We start from the raw sequence: 22,284 nt of genomic DNA, 5'->3' as shown, positions 1-22,284 counted from the left end.
TAGTGTCTAATAATTTTCTAAAAAGGACAAACATTCCAAAATATACAGAACAAAATGAAATTACTGAACTAGATGCTATTTTGTAGCCTTCGTATTGTAAAAAGAGAAGTTTTCATCCAAAAATTAGTAGAATTTGTTATAATTAGGTACATTTGGCATTCCGACATTGTTTTTTAGTGAATTAGCAAACATATCAAGATATTAGAAAGCCTAAAGTCTATTAAATTTGTAAAAAACGCAAATTAAACATTAATTTCATTTCATTAGTAGAGTTTGTTACAATTAGGTCCATTTGGCATTCCGACACTGTTTCATCGTAAATTAACAAACATAACAAGAAATTAATAAAGATGAAGTACAGTAATATAGTGATAAAGGCAAGAAAAGTATTACTTAGACCAACCGACACATGAATAAACACCCTGTGATTAAAAAATTAAAATTTTCTACGATTCAAATTCAACTAATTCTCACAAATATATAAATATATCAAATTTACTAGAAACAATTATTATATTCAACTAAATTTCCTATAATTTCATTTTAAATGTAATGAAATTAGTTCGGTAGCAGTACTTGCCTGAAAAGAACGTACAGTACATATTAAGATCAAATTAAAATACATATTTATTCGCAATTGACATTAAAAAGAAAATTTACAATTGGTATAACGAATGATTAAATAATTGCTCTGCTAGGAGTGCCCACGTACCACTATCGGTTAACATAAATCACATAAATAGATTTTTCGCAAAGGTTCATCGGACCAATCAAAGGTTTCATCCCTTAGGTATACAATTCATAGCTAATAAGCGATAATATTTTTAGATATTGTGAAATGTGGAGGATATCGATATAAATGATTGGTCCTTTAAGGTCTCAGTACTCTAGTACCTTCAGTTTAAAATAAACGAAAAGGAAATCAAATCAAAAAATATATTTCACAGGATACCACACAAGCACATTATTTTTCTTAGTGTTAACACTTACGTTGATAGAAGCGAGAAGTGATATTTAAAAAAATATATAAAAAGAAAGTTGTTTTAAACAATTTGCCAACAATCTGTTACATTACTTCGATAATAATTATTATTATTATTATTTTTTTTTTCAATGCAATGTTTGAGTGCAACCTTATACTACAGAAATATCTAAGCTGTAAGCACATTGAAGGGCGAGTCTAAACAAGCAATTTTTTTCTATTTGATATTTCAAAAACTGCTGGTGACAGACTCGCGCAAAGAATCGGCAATATTTTTGGTATTACGGTTTAAGGATTTTTTTTCTTTAAATTCTTGCTTACTAAAAATGTCTTAAGCACCTATAGGTGATCGGCAACTTAATCTGAAAAATAGAAATATATTTAGTTTCTTATTTAATTAATTTTCAATATATTTTAATACAGTGAATCATTTTAAATTTTAAATAATCAAAAAAAGGTGCGTGAATCTAATTTTGAAAATAGTGACACGGAGAAGGTCAAAGCTCCCCTTCCAGAAGCCTTTGGATAGTGTCGATATGTAAATGGTAGCGTAGCTCCCCACTACTCCCAAAGCATCAGCTTCTGTTGATGTCAAACAGTGAAAAGGCTAGAAGGCTCAGAACTTAACGGTCCCAGACCTTCGACCTTCATCCCTTCTCCATCCAGAGTAAAACTGGTTTCAAGGAAGAACAGATGCTGGTTTTCGTTAACTAGGTGACTGGGACCATCATGCGGTTTCCATTCAACAGCTGATCTAAGCCACCGTAGTCTCTACGGTTTAAATGTCTTCAAAGGACATCAACATATCAGAAGTCCTATGTTCTTAACCTCTACTATTCTAAACTCATTTACCTTTTAGCACATTCTTTATTTGGACAATAGTCACCAGCTAAATTAGGTGGATAAGACAACCAGGAAGTTTTTGGGCTGAGTAACTAATTTCCACATCTAATTTTAGTTTACACATTAAGTAAACTACTTACTACTGACCTTTATCTCCACCGATAACGGACCTACGTTTGAGGGCTTCGTCATTCGGCCTGTTAGCTAAATTCCCCCCTCCCGTTCTAATAACAGAATTACTCGCTGTATGTTGACCGGCTCTAATTGGTTTGGCGATTGTGGCTGCGGGACCTCTTCTCGCAAGGTTCTTCTGTCTCACAGCCTCTTTGATGCGATCAACTTCATATTGATATCTGAAAATATATGTATAGCACGTTACATAATAAATAGAAAATTGTCTTTAATTATCTTCAATATTCTAGTTGTTTATTTTAAAAGAGCATTAATTAACTAAAAATATGTTGATGGTACCACTGTAATATCTAAAAGTGCAGAAGTTCTTTAACCGAAGGAAAAGAAGAAATAGAACTGATTAAAAACCCAACCTAACCAAAGGAAAAGAAGAAGTAGAACTGATTAAAAACCTAACCTAACCAAAGGAAAAGAAGAAGTAGAACTCATTAAAAATCTAGCCTAACCAAAGGAAAAGAAGAAGTAGAACTCATTAAAAACACCAAAAAAACTAATTTCGTGATTATAAGAGAAAACGTAAACTTTCACTGTAGACACAACGTTAAGTTATTGACAAAATCATCAACTAAAAAGCCCCAAGATGCAATCGTCACTAGACAAAATTGCTGACAATCATTGAGGCAATAAAAATAGGTTCGTGAAGCGGTTGAAATGTGGCTCTACAGACATAACCTGAAGGTATCGACAAAATCACTAACAAAAATATATCGAAATACAATTATGAAGTATGTGAGATGTGACTTGAGGCATTTGAGATGTGGCTCTATCAACATAAATTGATTATATTGACAGAATCACCAACTAAGAAATTCTAAGATGCATTTGTCATAATAGAAAACATTCTGACACTCATTAAGGCGATAAAAGTATCTTAATATGTTCTTTAGGCAGTTGAAATGTGGCTCTACAGACATAACCTGAAGGTATCGACAAAATCACTAATAAAAACATCTCAAATTGGTTCATGAAGCATTTGAGATGTGGTTCTATAGATACAACGTGAAAATATTGACAGAATCGCCAATTAAAAGCGATAAAAATAACTCAAGTAAGGCATTTGAGATGTGGCTATATCAACATAACCTCAATACATTGACAGAATCCCCAACTGAAATTGGTCATGCCACAAAACAGTCCGAAATTCATTGAGACAATAAAAGTGTCTCATCAAGGTTCTTGAGGTGTTTGAAATGTGGCTCTACAGACATAACCTGAAGGTATCGACAAAATCACTAATAAAAACATCTCAAATTGGTTCATGAAGCATTTGAGATGTGGTTCTATAGACGCAACGTGAAAACATTGACAGAATCGCCAATTAAAAGCGATAAAAATAGCTCAAGTAAGGCATTTGAGATGTGGCTATATCAACATAACCTCAATACATTGACAGAATCCCCAACTGAAATTGGTCATGCCAGAAAACAGTCCGAAATTCATTGAGACAATAAAAGTGTCTCATCAAGGTTCTTGAGGTGTTTGAAATGTGGCTCTACAGACATAACCTGAAGGTATCGACAAAATCACTAATAAAAATATCTCAAATTGGTTCATGAAGCATTTGAGATGTGGTTCTATAGACGCAACGTGAAAACATTGACAGAATCGCCAATTAAAAGCGATAAAAATAGCTCAAGTAAGGCATTTGAGATGTGGCTATATCAACATAACCTCAATACATTGACAGAATCCCCAACTGAAATTGGTCATGCCAGAAAACAGTCCGAAATTCATTGAGACAATAAAAGTGTCTCATCAAGGTTCTTGAGGTGTTTGAAATGTGGCTCTACAGACATAACCTGAAGGTATCGACAAAATCACTAATAAAAACATCTCAAATTGGTTCATGAAGCATTTGAGATGTGGTTCTATAGACGCAACGTGAAAACATTGACAGAATCGCCAATTAAAAGCGATAAAAATAGCTCAAGTAAGGCATTTGAGATGTGGCTATATCAACATAACCTCAATACATTGACAGAATCCCCAACTGAAATTGGTCATGCCAGAAAACAGTCCGAAATTCATTGAGACAATAAAAGTGTCTCATCAAGGTTCTTGAGGTGTTTGAAATGTGGCTCTACAGACATAACCTGAAGGTATCGACAAAATCACTAATAAAAATATCTCAAATTGGTTCATGAAGCATTTGAGATGTGGTTCTATAGACGCAACGTGAAAACATTGACAGAATCGCCAATTAAAAGCGATAAAAATAGCTCAAGTAAGGCATTTGAGATGTGGCTATATCAACATAACCTCAATACATTGACAGAATCCCCAACTGAAATTGGTCATGCCACAAAACAGTCCGAAATTCATTGAGACAATAAAAGTGTCTCATCAAGGTTCTTGAGGTGTTTGAAATGTGGCTCTACAGACATAACCTGAAGGTATCGACAAAATCACTAATAAAAACATCTCAAATTGGTTCATGAAGCATTTGAGATGTGGTTCTATAGACGCAACGTGAAAACATTGACAGAATCGCCAATTAAAAGCGATAAAAATAGCTCAAGTAAGGCATTTGAGATGTGGCTATATCAACATAACCTCAATACATTGACAGAATCCCCAACTGAAATTGGTCATGCCACAAAACAGTCCGAAATTCATTGAGACAATAAAAGTGTCTCATCAAGGTTCTTGAGGTGTTTGAAATGTGGCTCTACAGACATAACCTGAAGGTATCGACAAAATCACTAATAAAAACATCTCAAATTGGTTCATGAAGCATTTGAGATGTGGTTCTATAGATACAACGTGAAAATATTGACAGAATCGCCAATTAAAAGCGATAAAAATAGCTCAAGTAAGGCATTTGAGATGTGGCTATATCAACATAACCTCAATACATTGACAGAATCCTCAACTGAAAGTGGTCATGCCACAAAACAGTCCGAAATTCATTGAGACAATAAAAGTATCAAATCAAGGTTCTTGAGGTGTTTGAAATGTGGCTCTACAGACACAACCCGAAAGTAAACTTGAAAATATTGACAGGACCACCAAGATGCACCAGTCACTGAAGAAAATCATCAAAACAATCTTGTACAGGTGTTGTGGCTTTTGAGATGTGGCTCTATAGACACAATTTAAAGATATAGTGAATTACAAACAAAGAAGTAATGAGATGTTGCGAAACATAATTCGTTTGAATATTGAGGAAATGAGGTATCGATAGAAAGAAGAAAAAAATGGTTTCGAAATATAAGGGTATGAAAAAAAAATCTTGGAGCTGAAGATGGCATGGAAATAAACCCTGGGAAGTTTCATGTTCGATAACAAGTACATCTGGAGACAATGTCAGCAACATACAGATATAGATGATACCAGAAACAAAGACGACAAACGTTTTAATGATTGAAAATGATTTTTTTTTGGTTTTTTTGTTTACTCGCTGGCAAATTGTATTAAAGAGAAGACGTAACCTTTTGCGGTCTCTCATGGCGCCCTCTTTGGCTTCTTTGAGCGCGGTTTCTAGCGCTTTAACTCTTTCCATTGTGGCCCGTAATCTTTTCTCTAATTTAGGAAGTTCGCAACGCAAATCGGCGTTATCTCTAACTAATTGTTTGTGTACTTTCGTCAACTGATCGAGGTTGTTTTCCAAAAAGGAAATCTTCTGTTTTTGAGCCAGAGATCCACCGTCTTCTTCGTTATCTTCGGATGACAGATTCTTTTTCATACGGGCCTAAAATACAAAATCAATAACATGATTCATTCATTTATGTTGTTCGTTTATCAATTTACTCTCACCTGTAAATCTTGCACGAACAATTTTCTAAGGTTATGTAACGTTTGCAATTCTTTGGCGACGGTATCTTCTAATCCCTTAAGGTCCTTCCTGGCCTGTTCTCGTCTCTCGTTCGTAGCGCTGTAGAATTACATCCATTTTGAGTCACTGCTGCTGCCACACCACGTGCACAAGCACATGGATAAAAGTTTGGTTAGGTTTCATTTTATCAATGAGATTAACGATTTTTTTTTTTCAAATTTTTGTTGTCAGAAACCCAAAAATATTACTGATTGGTTCAACTAAAGGTACTAATAGTTTGCACAAATGTTGTTTTTCATTAATATTTTTAATTACTAGTGTTCGGATTCTTTTCGGTACTTGGTTTTCGTTCAAATTTGCACTAACCCTACAGATATATAATTTGAAAGATTTTTTTTTGGTTTTTGAGTTTTTTTTCAATTACAATTTCAAGAAAATTTATCTATACATGTGTTATTATGGCAGATGTGGCATTTTTGCTACAATATGAGTTTTGATATATTCTTTTATTTAATTAAAAATTCTGCTGTTGACACAAATGTTTTTACTACATTTTTTGAGTTATTTCGATTTATATTTGGGAAATTTTTTCATATAAAATTCGAAAATAGGCTCAAAAAATACCCCCCCGTAAAAAAAATTCTCAAAAACTTTTTTTTTTCAATAAAACAATAATTTTTGACAGGGACGTTTTAAAAAAAAATGTTTGATTATTATGATAAAATAATTTCGAAGAAGAAGAAGAAGAAAAATTGATTTTGATTGATGTCTTTGATGTTTATTGACAACAAATGATGTCGTTTGAGCTCAACTGACATCAATTGATGTCTATTGTTGGAGATTCAAGTCGATTGTCAATTGATGTCGACTGTCAATTGTCATTTGATGTTTAATGATATCGTTTAAACTCAAATGACGTCAATTGATGTCTGTTGTAGGCGATTGTCAATTGATGTCGACTGTCAATTGTCATTTGATGTTGAATGATATCGTTTAAACTCAAATGACGTCAATTGATGTCTGTTGTAGGCGATTGTCAATTGATGTCGTCTGTCAATTGATGTCTTTCATGTTTATGGACAACAAATGACGTCGTGTGAGCTCAACTGACATCAATTGATGTCTATTGTTGGAGATTCAAGTCGATTGTCAATTGATGTCGACTGTCAATTGTCATTTGATGTTGAATGATATCGTTTAAACTCAACTGACGTCAATTGATGTCTGTTGTAGGCGATTGTCAATTGATGTCGACTGTCAATTGTCATTTGATGTTGAATGATATCGTTTAAACTCAAATGACGTCAATTGATGTCTGTTGTAGGCGATTGTCAATTGATGTCGTCTGTCAATTGATGTCTTTCATGTTTATGGACAACAAATGACGTCGTGTGAGCTCAACTGACATCAATTGATGTCTATTGTTGGAGATTCAAGTCGATTGTCAATTGATGTCGACTGTCAATTGTCATTTGATGTTGAATGGAATCGTTTAAACTCAACTGACGTCAATTGATGTCTGTTGTAGGCGATTGTCAATTGATGTCGACTGTCAATTGTCATTTGATGTTGAATGATATCGTTTAAACTCAAATGACGTCAATTGATGTCTGTTGTAGGCGATTGTCAATTGATGTCGTCTGTCAATTGATGTCTTTCATGTTTATGGACAACAAATGACGTCGTGTGAGCTCAACTGACATCAATTGATGTCTATTGTTGGAGATTCAAGTCGATTGTCAATTGATGTCGACTGTCAATTGTCATTTGATGTTGAATGATATCGTTTAAACTCAACTGACGTCAATTGATGTCTGTTGTAGGCGATTGTCAATTGATGTCGACTGTCAATTGTCATTTGATGTTGAATGATATCGTTTAAACTCAAATGACGTCAATTGATGTCTGTTGTAGGCGATTGTCAATTGATGTCGACTGTCAATTGTCATTTGATGTTGAATGATATCGTTTAAACTCAAATGACGTCAATTGATGTCTGTTGTAGGCGATTGTCAATTGATGTCGTCTGTCAATTGATGTCTTTCATGTTTATGGACAACAAATGATGTCGTTTGAGCTCAATGATGTCGTTTGAGCTCAACTGACATCAATTGATGTCTATTGTTGGAGATTCAAGTCGATTGTCAATTGATGTCGACTGTCAATTGTCATTTGATGTTTAATGATATCGTTTAAACTCAAATGACGTCAATTGATGTCTGTTGTAGGCGATTGTCAATTGATGTCGACTGTCAATTGTCATTTGATGTTTAATGATATCGTTTAAACTCAAATGACGTCAATTGATGTCTGTTGTAGACGATTGTCAATTGATGTCGTCTGTCAATTGATGTCTTTCATGTTTATGGACAACAAATGATGTCGTGTGAGCTCAACTGACATCAATTGATGTCTATTGTTGGAGATTCAAGTCGATTGTCAATTGATGTGGACTGTCAATTGTCATTTGATGTTTAATGATATCGTTTAAACTCAAATGACGTCAATTGATGTCTGTTGTAGGCGATTGTCAATTGATGTCGACTGTCAATTGTCATTTGATGTTTAATGATATCGTTTAAACTCAAATGACGTCAATTGATGTCTGTTGTAGACGATTGTCAATTGATGTCGTCTGTCAATTGATGTCTTTCATGTTTATGGACAACAAATGATGTCGTGTGAGCTCAACTGACATCAATTGATGTCTATTGTTGGAGATTCAAGTCGATTGTCAATTGATGTCGACTGTCAATTGTCATTTGATGTTTAATGATATCGTTTAAACTCAAATGACGTCAATTGATGTCTGTTGTAGGCGATTGTCAATTGATGTCGACTGTCAATTGTCATTTGATGTTTAATGATATCGTTTAAACTCAAATGACGTCAATTGATGTCTGTTGTAGGCGATTGTCAATTGATGTCGTCTGTCAATTGATGTCTTTCATGTTTATGGACAACAAATGACGTCGTGTGAGCTCAACTGACATCAATTGATGTCTATTGTTGGAGATTCAAGTCGATTGTCAATTGATGTCGACTGTCAATTGTCATTTGATGTTGAATGATATCGTTTAAACTCAACTGACGTCAATTGATGTCTGTTGTAGGCGATTGTCAATTGATGTCGACTGTCAATTGTCATTTGATGTTGAATGATATCGTTTAAACTCAAATGACGTCAATTGATGTCTGTTGTAGGCGATTGTCAATTGATGTCTTTCATGTTTATGGACAACAAATGATGTCGTTTGAGCTCAATGATGTCGTTTGAACTCAACTGACATCAATTTATGTCTATTGTTGGAGATTCAAGTCGATTGTCAATTGATGCCGACTGTCAATTGTCATTTGATGTTTAATGATATCGTTTAAACTCAACTGACGTCAATTGATGTCTGTTGTAGGCGATTGTCAATTGATGTCGACTGTCAATTGTCATTTGATGTTGAATGATATCGTTTAAACTCAAATGACGTCAATTGATGTCTGTTGTAGGCGATTGTCAATTGATGTCGTCTGTCAATTGATGTCTTTCATGTTTATGGACAACAAATGATGTCGTTTGAGCTCAATGATGTCGTTTGAACTCAACTGACATCAATTTATGTCTATTGTTGGAGATTCAAGTCGATTATCAATTGATGCCGACTGTCAATTGTCATTTGATGTTTAATGATATCGTTTAAACTGAACTGACGTCAATTGATGTCTGTTTTAGGCGATTGTCAATTGATGTCGTCTGTCAATTGATGTCTTTCATGTTTATGGACCCACAAATGATGTCGTTTCAGCTCAACAGACGTCAATTGATTATTGAAGTCGATTGTCAACTGTATTCATTGATGTCAATTGTCAATTGATGTCTATTGTTATCGATGGATGTAGAAAATAGAAATCAGAACATATCGGGTTGAATTGTCAGTCTAATAATGACACATTGATAACATTTTAGAAAATGTATAAACGTTGTTATGCTTTAAAAAAAATGACAACCTGCCAAAACTTCACATATACATAAAGGAATTCGATATATTTTTGATGAAATTTCGTAGGTAGTGTAAAAAAATAAACGGAAAACCATGTACCTTATCAATAGATGAGTTAATACAACTATATTTTATAGAAATGATATTTTTTTTATTGAAAATAGAGTAATCTGTAGGTTTTAATTAGATTTAGGGAACACAAACAACTTATGCGCAGTACTTCGAGGCACTTTCTACAATTAACAATAACTTAATTATTGTCTAAATTTTTAAAATCAAAAATATATCATATATACACTGTAACCTCTTCTTTACACATTATTTACACGTTTTTTTTTTACAAATTACACAACGACGATGTTAGTATCACAAGATTCTTTGCTTGCAACTAAAAATCATCACATATAAATAAAAATAATGGAAAAAATAAATAAACAAATAAACTAAAAACATCTTTCAAATATCGTGCTCGCTACTAGGAAAATAAATTCTTAAATGCAGTTTGTTTTTTCAATCTTAAATATCACGTTAATAAAATAAAACTCAACCAAACAGTGGTGTGACAATGCAATGCCAAAAAAATAAAATTTACAATACTTTAAGGACTGATTAGTAGGAAAACTGGATTATTTTAGTATCTTCAACTACAATAATTGTTATCTAAGCTTCAAATGGTATATTCACCGACGTTTTTAAAAATAAATTAATGACCCCACCGTATAAACAATAAAAGTGTACATTGTAGGTTATCGGAAGCAATCAAAAATCGAAGTGAATGAATTTTTATGGCAGCAATTACTTATGCCGAAAGCATTTCACTAATGTGTACTGTGCCTCCAGCTGGGGCCCTTGTAGGTCCTACTGGAGTTTCCACTTAAGTACCTAACGGTACAATTCGAAGCTGAATATCCTCAACGACTGGATAAACTGGCTACGTGAAAATCTGAACACAAATAAATATCCAAAAATAAGGATTTTGGAACTACTTGGTGCAAAGATAGCTCCAGGATGAATACTTTCGCCTGAGCAGCTATAACAGCTGAAACAGTGTGCTGTAGATCTGAAAAATAGTCTGCTTTACTCAGATTTAGTACTTCTGGCCTTCCCGAAAATACAAAATGTCCTAAAATGGAACCATTTTGAGCAGATGAAAGCCTTTTAGACACTAATTCACTATTGGGATAAATGGATCGCAAGAGAACGAAGAAATAAGAATAAAGATAGGAAACGGATAATGAATAGAGTTTGCGATAAGTTGCTAGAACTTTAGTGTTGCCGTTAAAGGTACTTTTGTTGCTAATATATTATTTATACCATGGGGAATTATTAAATACATTGCTAAAATCATTACGGTAGATATTAATTAAAATTAGTAAAATCAATACTGAAAGTTCATTTTTCAAAATCATCTCTAAATTTAGGGAGGGAATAATTGCAAATAAAAATAATATTGCTTAAATTAAATCACAAAATGATATGGAAAAATTTTGTCAACTCACCGTTACCCACATAATCAATATTTTTTTCAAGACTAAAAATAAAAAACATAAGTTGAGCCATTTTATTTCCTAAATGTGGAATGTTCAAATATTCCTTTGATTATTAGGTCCTTTATCAAACCCTAATGCTCAAACTTCAGTTTCTACACCAAAATATTCTCCATTATTCCAGAAATTCAAGTTTTCAGCATTGGATTCCAAATTTTGGTAGAGGTAAATTATTTCAGATGCCATTTTCTAATTTTCTATATACTGCAGGCATTTTGTTCATTTGACCTACTTCCTTTCATTTTGTTTTAATGTTTGTCTATACACTAATCTTTTCCTAGCATTTGGATCATTTGGCCTACTCACTTCCATTTTATTTTTAATTTTCTATATGCCAACCTTTTTTTTGGCATTTGTTTTATTTGACCTACTCAGTTCCATTTTGTTTTACTGATACTTTCTTGTCATTTGATTCATCAGAACTACTCGCTTACACATTGTTGTAAATGATTTTCTATATACGCAGATCCTTTTCCAAAATTTAATTCGTTAGAACTCACTTCTACACAGTTTTACATGATTTTCAATATAATGTTCCTCTCCTAAATTCGATTCATTTTAATTATGTATTTCATTTTCCATAATTTTCTATGTACTGATCTAATTCTGGTTATTTGGTTAATTTGACCTACTTATTTCCATTTTGTTTTATATTTCCCATGTATGGATACTTTGGTATTTGGTTCATTTGATCTATTCAATTCCCATACTGCTTTATATGATTTAAACTCACTTTATTCCAGATTTTCTATATGCTGATCCATTCCAGACACTTGGTTCATTAGAACTACTCACTACCACATTGTTTCTTATAATTTTCTGTAAACTGATCCTCTTTCGACATTTGGTTCATTTGATCTACTCAGTGTTTCACTTTATTTTATGTTTTTTATATAATGATCCTGTTTTCGCATTTGATTCATTTGACCTACTCACTCAATACCAAAGAAATTTATCCAAATATTTTTTTTTCGATCAGATTTATGATTATCATCTTCATTTTTGTATGATTTTCAAGAAAAATGAATTTAACCCGAATATACATTGTTTGAAATCTGGAAATAAAATAATTATAAACAACTTATGAATAGTCCTGGTCCCAGAAGAAATAAACTACAACTTATGTTTTCTATTATTCGTCTTTGAGTAGATTCTTCGTGTTGATGCATCGAAAATAATTAGAATTAAACATTAGTCATGGTCCAGCACACATTCAAATTAATGTATTGCGGGCATCGGTGAGTTACCAAAAGTAAAGTCAAAGATACGATGAGATGAAGATGAAAAGTGTGCATATGAAAGATGGAATCAGTGCAATGCCCTTTTAACTTCACAATATTATTCATGGTTTCTTTGTCTACTTTATTCAAAGCGTCTTTTTGTAATTTAGACATTCTGCTTTTTTCGGTTTTGATCTCGTTCTTGAAAGGAATAAATTTTTCCCAAGAAGGAGACTTCGACCGTTTTTTGAGAAAAGGTGATTCAGGAGAGGGAAGGTATTTATTATCTGTTTGAGATTGGGATTTTTTATCAAAAAATTCTACTGACATGAGTTCCTGCAGCTTGTGCGATTTCTCCGTTTCTTCCAATTTGATTTTCTCGTAATCGGACTGCAACTGTTGCTGGGCTAAGGTAAGTTTTTGGTTTGAGCTACAAAAAAAAAACGGAAAAAAAAATAGAATCTATTATCTATTGACATATTTCAGTACTTACTCTTTGATATCGTTAATTAAACTTTGTTTCTCGGCGATTTCGTCCCTCAAAGCAGCTACTTGTTTCTGATGTACAACTCTCAACTGATCCATTTGTTGTTCCAAAGCGAGACGAAGTTCATTCGCTTCTTTTTTCTCACTTTCGCTAGCACTTTGTACCTAAAATAACACACAACAAAAGTTATAACATATATATATAAATATAAAACTATAATCTGTACCTGTTCCGCAGCTTTCAACTTAGCACATTCCTCTCTCAAAGAATCGATGCTTTCTTCTAGCATTCTCTTTTTGTTTTCCGCTTCCCTCATGGATTCTTGAAGGCTCTTCATTCTCGCTTCGTGTTGAGATATCAACAAACGACATTCTGCCAATTCCTTTTCGTATTCAGTTACTTTCCTGTTACTATCCTGTTCTTTGTTTTCGATTTCTTGCAACCTTTGAGTCAGACTAGTTACTTCGCTCTTCATACGAGATATATATAATCTCGCCACCTGTTCACACATAATTAAACCGATTATGAATATTGAAAAAATAAACAGGCTTCACTCATCAAGAACCAATTGGGTTTCATACCGAAATATAATTAAAAACCACGAACGAACTTAATCATAAAGCTAGAAAGAAGTGGCAACTCTCCTGGCATTTGGTCCATTTGACCTAATCATTTCCATTTTTTATGATTTTCTATGTTCCGATAGTTTCCAGGTATTTGATTCATTAGAACTACTCACTTGCCACATCGTTTTATATGATTTTCAATATACAGATCTTCTCTTGGCGTTTGGTTCATTTGACCTACTCATTTCTGCTATTGTTGTATATGATTTTCTTTGTACTGATCCTCTCTGATACTCTCCACGAAGATCTTGTCATACCGTACAGTACAAAATAAATCCAGAAGCTTATCAGAAAATATCGTTATCGACTAGAGGGACATAGGAATCCTCTGATAAAACCATTATTAGAACCCCAAAGATTGTCTTTGGTTCATTTGACCTACTCACTCCCACTTTGTTTTATGATTTTCCAAATATTGATGCTGTTCCTGGATTTTGATCACTCAATACCAAAGAAATTTATCGAATCTTCATATTTGTTGGACTAACAGTCATTTTGGGGCGACATCTTTTTATTTGACATAATGCATAACTTTTGTGGATCTGATTCATAAACATCTTCGTTTTTGTATGATTTCGGAAACAGAAAATAAATATCTACATCCTGGAATCATATTTTGTATGTACTATTCTACTTATTTGGTTCATTTGATCTACTCCCTTTTAATTTATCATTTTTTATTTAATGATCCTTTCAAGAACCTTGGTTCATTAGAACTACTCACTTCTCACATTGTTTTATATGATTTTCTATGTACTCATGTTCTCCTAGCATTTAGGTCATTTGACCTACTCATTTCCATTTTGTTTTATGATTTTCTATGTACTGATCCTCTCCTGGAATTTGGTTCATTTGATTTACTCACTTCCCACATTATTAGAGCTCCAAATAAAAAGCAAACTCCCTTTAGATCTTTAATGAAATATAGAAGCCCCTTCAGTGGAAGAGACTTTATCTTGCAATTGAAAAACTTGGTGGAGATACCAAGTTCTATGCCTACCAATAAAGCGAAACTTTTTTTTATTTATTTTTGTTCTCCCAATGAAAAAAAGGTAAAAAAACAGAACAGAGTGGCAAAAGATAACGAAAATAATGAGTATCTACACCAAATTGTAAAAAAGCATAGGGGAAAGATAACGATTGATAAATAATTATACTGACTGTAAACTCTTCTTCTAATTTTGCAACATCATTGGAAATCTTAATGTCCTGGCCGTCACCACTGCCTCCAAGACTGTTACCAATTTCTCCTAGTTCTTTCAGGAGGTTGCTCAACATTTCAGCTATTCTCTTTTTCTGGTGGCTACTCATATCCTTCAATTGTTGCAATTCGGTGGTGGTGGAATTCAAACTAGTTTGTTTCTGCATCAATTCTTCGGAAAGAGATTCCATTTCTTTATTTTTAGCCTCGACTTCCTGACTTTTTTGGTCGTAATTCACTGCAAGTTCCTCGAGCGCCTGGAGTACCTCTTTGACTTCCTCTTTGGCGCTTTCATTCTCTTGCTGAATCCTGTTCATTTCGGCTTGTAGGGCTTCATAATCCTTTCTGGTACCCGCGATGAGTTCGTCCTGTTCAAGCATTTGCTCTTTGAGTTTCTCGACGTACTGACTCTGTTGATTGATCTCTTCGTCTTTTTCGTCTAATTGCTGATACAATCTTTCTCTTTCGAGTTCCAATTTATTTCTTTCTTCTATTCCCAAAGTAGATCCGATCATTAGAGCTGGGGTTGCTGGAAGAGGACCAGAAGGTTTTTCCGCTATGACACTTTCTTCCATACCGGAAACAGGTGTAGCGGCATCTGACAGTTCGTTGAGGTTGACTTGTTCTTCCACTTTCACCTATTTGAGGAAATATTTTATTTATAAAAATATATATGAGAAAGAATATGTAGTATTACAGTCTCTCCGTTTCTCCACCTGTTGAGTTCCTCTTCTAGTTTCTCTAATTTTCCTTTCAATCTTGCAACTTTCTCCTTTTCTCTTTCGTACCGCCTCTTCCATTCTTCTGCGGTAAGTTCCTCGTTGACGCAGACGACGTTCTTTACGGTTTTAGCTCTAAAAAGAGAAATTTATTTAAAAAAAATGTGGATAAAATCATGGGAAAGGAAAAACCGATTGAGCAGATAGTGGAAATAGGGCAAAATAAAGAAAAACTATGGACGGAATTAAAATACTAGCTGAGGATAGAAACAGATGGAGAAAATGGAGAGGAGATTACTAATCTTGAGTCTGAAAAGGCATTACGATAAGAAAAGAAGAAATAAATTATTTATTAGATGAAAATGGGGTATAAAAATTCGTGAAAAAAGCAAAAAAGATTGAGCAGATAGTGGAAATAGGCCAAAATAAGGAAAAACTATGGACGGAATTAAAATACTAGCTGGGGACAGAAACAGATGGAGAAAATGGAGAGGAGATTACTAATCTCAGGCGTGAAAAGACATAATGATGAAAATAAGGTAGATAAAACATTTTTATGTGAATTTATATTGATTTTTTTTTACCTTTTACCAAATTCTAATGTGGATTTTGTTTCCGATTCGTTAAAACTAGCTGGAGAGCAACATATAACGATGGTTGTTCTGGCGTTACCTCCTAGAGATTCTTGAAGTATTCTAGTTAATTTCGAATCTCTGTAAGGAATGTGAGTTTTATTGCCATCGGCTAAAGCACTGATTACGTTTCCTAACGCCGAAAGAGACTTGTTAATATTTTTCGCTTCGTCCAAGACGGTACCTAGAAAAATAAAAATTATAGATCGTAATAAGTATATAATATATGTTTTACCTTCAGCCCCCGTTTTTGACACCTTTTCGGAACCCGCCAAATCTACTAAGTAAAGTTTCCCGGAAAGTTTCTTTTGGTTTTCCAAATTTTCTTGTTTGACGTTTATCAAAAATACTGAATGTGATCTTGACGAATGTTCATTCATATCTATGGAGAAAAAAAGTGGTTAAATAATTACAATTATTTATTTACTTCACGATATGAGGATATTGAGGAAAGAAAAAATAAATTACTTGTTACAGCTATGTGCCTATTGGATTTTCCTTCTTCGATGGATTCGAAAACTTCTTCGGGACTCGAGACGAACCTTTCCGTAGCACCTTTTACGAATGGTACCCGATTTTTGTCTTCGTGAACACTTAAATTTACTTTAGATACTAGAAAAAAAAAAATAGAATCAGAAGGATTGTACAATTTTATTTTTAAATATCAACTTTACCATCTAATAAATCTCTAATTTTATCCATATAGATTTCAAAATACGATACTTTTATGTGAAATTCTAAATTTTCTTCCATTGCGTAAATATGATTGAATATGTCATTAACTATCCTTGGAATTATTCCTTGTTTCTGAGGATCACCTATTAAAAATAAAAACAATTCATAAATACTTATAAATTATAATAAAATATTTATCAAAAATGTTTTCAATACTTAAAACTCCAGATCTCCAGCATATGTCTTGGCTACAAAGAGGTAATATCTTTTTCCCACACATTTCTTGTCCAAAGCACCCCTTGCAAGGGTGAGGCATTTTAATACCTGTTCTAGAGCTCTAATTATGTATTAGGAAGCTAATCGTAGATGTATCTTGGCTTTACTGTGTTCTAAATACTCATCTTTCTCATAGGAACATTTTCCTACATCACAGTAAGCCTCCAGATCAATAGAAGGTATGTATTGGCCTCTTCATTTCTTTTTACTTTAGCATGTCGATACTATTATTTTCAATTGCAGTATATATAACATTTGGTTGCTTAATTTAATACAATATAGTTTTAAATAATTGCAGCACTCAAGGTAAATATTAAATATGAAACTATGAATAGTGAATTTAAATAAAAAAAAACTTACCTAAGACACCTTCCATTGTATGCGTTTTACCAGAAGACGTCTGTCCATAAGCAAAAATAGTTCCATTAAAACCAGAGAGAACGTCAGTGACAATACTTTTCGCTGCCTCATTGTATACTTTTTCTTGGGTAGCATTTGGTTTAAAAACTTTATCGAATAAATACACTTTGCCCTGAAAACAAAAACAATTTTTAAATCTAAAATAATACTTATTGGTTTATTCTAGTATATTCTAAAGGTTACGTTATGTTATGGGAACGTTGTAAGAAACAAGAAAAATTGAAAAACTGCTTCCTTCTTATGATTATCGAGTTCATGGTGACTAAAACTTTCCCTATCTGTTCACATCCACCTTACTCACTAGATTTAAAACTACGCGACTTTTGTATCTTACCGATAATAAAATGTACCAAAAGGCCAATCTGAAAGATGTCTTTCAGATATTGGATCAAGGTTGACATACGTGTATAAACAAACAGAATTATTAAATATAAAATAATTCACTGTTTTTCTTTTTATACCTGGTATTTATTCAGATTTATTTCCACCGGCAATAAATATATTTAATACTTATGCTATTCTTTAAAATTCAAATACGTGATAATAATGTTTATTTCTCTATATATAAATAAATAATATGGCGTTAATGAGACGCTACTGAATGTCAAGTTGTATCGGGAGATCGGTAATGATCGTTTCCTACTTTACCGATCTACAGTTCTTGTTTACCTGTTAATGTAGGCAACCGTGTATACACATACGTTGAAAATTTCATTATTTTCTTAGTGAATCATATTAATAAAAACATTTTATTAGTAAGAATGAATTTTATATAATTCAACAAATTTTTCGATATTTTTATATATAAAATATAAATAAGCCTAATAGAGTTTTTAGGGAGATGTAAAAGCTAAAAATGTAACAATAAACAAGGTTTAATTTACATGGAAACTTTCATTGATATAGAAAAGAGTAAGAGAAAGAAAAATAGTTCAATCAATACGCGCTGGTGCCCTTGACCGTTTCTCTGTTTCTCTTGGTTTATATTAGAATCGTCGCCGCCGTATGTCTCGTTGACGGTGCCCGAACGACGTTGCAGAGGAACGCGATATACCGCGCTAAAAGTTATGCCTCAATAAGTGGAAACTAACGTTTTCTACTGTTGCAAGGTATCGACTCTCAAGAAATAACATGTTGGTTAAATATTTTTTTTTAAATCACCAGCAGTGGCAAAGCTACAGAAAAAATATTTCGCTACTTAGGTTTTGGGACAGACAAATAAAAACAAATATTTTTAATTGGATATGAGTTTATTCTTTTTCAAAAGATTTGAAGGTTAAATAACACTAATGAAAAAAAAAACACTTTAATGAACATATAAAAATATCTTGGGTATAGGTTAGATGCACTGTTAGTAAAATTATTACTAGAAATAAAACGAAACAGACAATGTAATATTGAATAATGTTAGTAAAATTGTCAAGGATTTTTTATGGAAACGTTTTTTGGTATAAATTTAGAAATTCTTGTAAACAATAACGAAATCATATAGGAGCGGATAATGCGTTTGAATAATTCCCTGATGAATGATTCAGGCTAGTTAAAAGCGTGTCCTAGTAATGCGTCAACCATGTTTCAAATATATAAATGATTTCATCAAGTTACAATGTTACCAAATCTATTTTGATAACCTTAGAGCATTTTATATACAACACAGCTCCACAAAAATGTTTTTTTTTTTCGTTTCCCTGGATATAATTGCAAATTTATACGACTCGCATATCTTATATATTAAACAATTTTAATAAAAGTTTGGTTACTGATTATGATTAGGCTTCTGCGCGCTTTTTACGCGCATAGGAATATCACGTGATCCCCACTCTCAGTCCTCTAGACCTTTACAACAGCTGACATATCAGTTTATTGACAACACGTGAATCTGAATAAGTGTTAAATACTTTGTTTGTCACGAAGAAAGTGAAAATATAGTAATGATTCATTTTACTATAATAATAAAAAAAGAAATCTCACAGACTTTATCAAGGACACTTATCTGTATATTTGGGTTTTCAAATGGACGTTTTCCTCTGATTTACTTCAATTGAGAACATTTTGTGAATAATTTAAACAATGCTCAGTTTGAGCACATAAATATTATTACTTATATCAAATGTTATGAAACAATTATGATAAGGTAGATTCCTCAAACACTGAATGACTAATCAGTTTAAAAAAATATTAACAGATTAACAGATAAATCACATAATAAAGTTAGCTAAGATTAAAAATAGTACAGGAAATTGAAAAATATTACTGCCATTGCATTATTGATTTTGCAATTACTCCAAAGGTCGTTAAACCCCGAAGTAAAAAAATAATCAATATGATTATTTTTTGCAATCACACATTTTTTCATAATGTTTTGTTTTAGCCCGTAAATGATATAATATATTTAATGTAATGGCTTCCAAAACGAATAAAACTGATGATGATTTTTAAAACTCATCCTATTGATGTGGCTAAATGATTTTGTGGAACAAATAATTATTTTCAAATACATTCAATACAATTAAACCATTGCAATGAACGCTTCGATGATTTCCTCTAGTAAAACTTAAAACTATTGAATTTCTTCTGCCAACTTCTCATTAAAACGTTCCAATTGACTTGGCTTAACAAAAAATTGTATATTGTTGCGAGAGAAAATGTACTTTAAACAAAATTTACTGACTAATACATATTTATTGAATTTCTGATTAAAAACAAATTATATGATAGGCACAAATCACTAAAATCATAGTGAAATTAACATTAATTTTTGTTGTAAATGGAATCCTGTATCAAGATTTTCAGTAATTTCATATACATAATATAACAATATATACTTTGTTTTGTCTATTCCTCAGCCACCAACCCCCTGCATGTAAAATATATAGGATTTACCCAGATATAAAATCAGAACAACTTTAAGTAGGAATCAAATTTTAATTGTTAATAAAAATGTAGTTAAATTAATGAAAAAAAAAACGAGAAAAGAATGGAATGAAATATTAAAACTAAATTATCACCTACGAAAAATTAAGAATAGAAAAAAATAGGAAGAAATAAGAATCAGACAACATGAAAAAACTAGAAGACAATAAAATGAAACATTTAAAGTAGGCATAAGTATTTGAATTAGAAAAGAATAAGAGTAAGGAAATGAAAAAATATAAATTACAATGATTTCTATAATATTAATTTTGATTTATAGATTTTTTTTAATTGTCGCGGATGCTTGTAATGAAAATTATCGGTTGTAATTGCAAATTAAAAATCTTCTAATTCCCAGTTTATTAATATAAGTACTTTCCTTAATTTAGAATTTATATACCGGAACAAACTAATTTCAAATGAATCAATTTATTTTCTTTATAAACCGAAACGCGGATGCTATTTAAAGATAATTATAATGTAAACTAATCAAAATCTTCGTAAAAACGTAACATATAATTAAAAATAATATAGAACACAAAAAATAATGTATACGACACAATAAAGAAGCATTCTTCATACCGCGATGACGTAAAGGGAGTAGCAATTACCTTTCCATTGTCAAATTGCGAAATTTTAACATAATAGAAACTTACCGCTATTGAAATACAGTTTTCATCTGCTCCTTGGGGAAATTTAACTATGAATTTCGACCCAGCCTTTTCCTCGGAGTCATTTAAGGGTCGAAATCTGCACACGACTTTAATACTGTCCTCTGCTGGTATTTCCCGATCGACCGACATTTTTCCTAATGTTAAATTACTCACAGCACTGATTACATTAAATCATATCTTAATAAATATATATATATTTGCACTCAAAATATGTCTTTTTGCTCAAAACTGTCTTACACGAAATGGACAGACATCTTTGTTCACAGATTCCACTGTCATCGCCAAAACTTCAAATCAATCAGTTTTAATCTGTCATATGTCAAAGGTTGGTGATCGTTTCTTTGATTTTCCAATCACTAGTTTCTCCTACCGTTTCTTGAATTTGATATCTTTGTTGTTTATCTAATAGTAGAGAGAGATGGATAATGAAATTTATATTAAACAGGCGCACTATTACGGAAATGCGGAAGTTACTTAATCCCTAATAATAAATTCGCCATTTTAATAAGCTTTATTAAATTTTAATCAAAATAAATTTAAAGGTTTTACCTATAAAAGGAAAATTGCTAAATACATTTTTCTTTGATTTATCAATTTTTTTACCACTAAACGTATAAAATGAAGAATCAGCTGATCATGGAAGTTATTCAATATTTTATTTTAAGCCGGAATTCACTGCAATTGTGAATTGGTTTAACAATAAAGTATTTTTCGATATTGGATTTTTTTGCTCAATGCAAAAGTAGTGAATATTCTTATTAAAGGAACAATTTATTTAATAGCTGACTGAACATGGTAAAGTAGTTGAACAATTTTCATCATAGTATAGTATTAAACTGAAGTAATGAAAATAGTCATTTAAAAAACTGTTTTAATTTTTTTCCTTTGCGTTTAATATTTGATACATATTCATAAAATATGTATTTTGTATCAGTTTTTTCTTGAAAATATAAATAAAACAAAGAAAATGTGGATATAGTGAAAGAAAGCAAAAATTTAATATTTATGGAAAAATATTTTAATAATTTGTCATTTTTAAATTGAACACTCAGCTTACAAAGGTCAACAAGCGGACCTTGAATAAAAGACCTTTGGATAGGGCACTTTGTA

At 32.2% G+C, this 22,284-nt stretch overlaps 1 protein-coding gene across 3 annotated transcripts; it reads right to left on the bottom strand.

Annotated features, from left to right (window-relative positions):
- Nucleotides 1-922: 922 nt before the first annotated feature.
- Nucleotides 923-21,492, bottom strand: LOC130445951 (kinesin heavy chain). 3 transcript variants are annotated; one of them, XM_056781888.1, is made up of 15 exons: nucleotides 21,157-21,492; nucleotides 17,528-17,699; nucleotides 16,891-17,034; nucleotides 16,685-16,828; nucleotides 16,452-16,598; nucleotides 16,169-16,400; nucleotides 15,563-15,719; nucleotides 14,826-15,503; nucleotides 13,265-13,537; nucleotides 13,045-13,202; nucleotides 12,880-12,981; nucleotides 5,774-5,891; nucleotides 5,449-5,708; nucleotides 1,973-2,178; nucleotides 923-1,344 (listed from the first exon to the last, which is right to left on the bottom strand). In XM_056781888.1, exons 1-15 carry the CDS (start codon nucleotides 21,301-21,303, stop codon nucleotides 1,340-1,342), a joined length of 2,943 nt encoding a protein of 980 aa, XP_056637866.1. In that variant the 5' UTR covers nucleotides 21,304-21,492; the 3' UTR covers nucleotides 923-1,339. The 3 variants fall into 3 exon arrangements, with proteins under 3 accessions (XP_056637866.1, XP_056637865.1, XP_056637864.1); XM_056781887.1 differs by having other exon boundaries at nucleotides 923-2,178; nucleotides 21,157-21,472; XM_056781886.1 differs by lacking the exons at nucleotides 923-1,344; nucleotides 1,973-2,178 and having other exon boundaries at nucleotides 4,990-5,708.
- Between the last annotated feature and the right edge of the window lie 792 nt (nucleotides 21,493-22,284).

The sequence above is a fragment of the Diorhabda sublineata genome, chromosome 6 (genome assembly GCF_026230105.1).
Source record: "Diorhabda sublineata isolate icDioSubl1.1 chromosome 6, icDioSubl1.1, whole genome shotgun sequence".
Taxonomy (NCBI): Eukaryota; Metazoa; Arthropoda; class Insecta; order Coleoptera; family Chrysomelidae; genus Diorhabda; species Diorhabda sublineata.
Note: the sequence above shows the minus strand (reverse complement) of the source record. Positions and strands in the feature narration are given on the sequence as shown.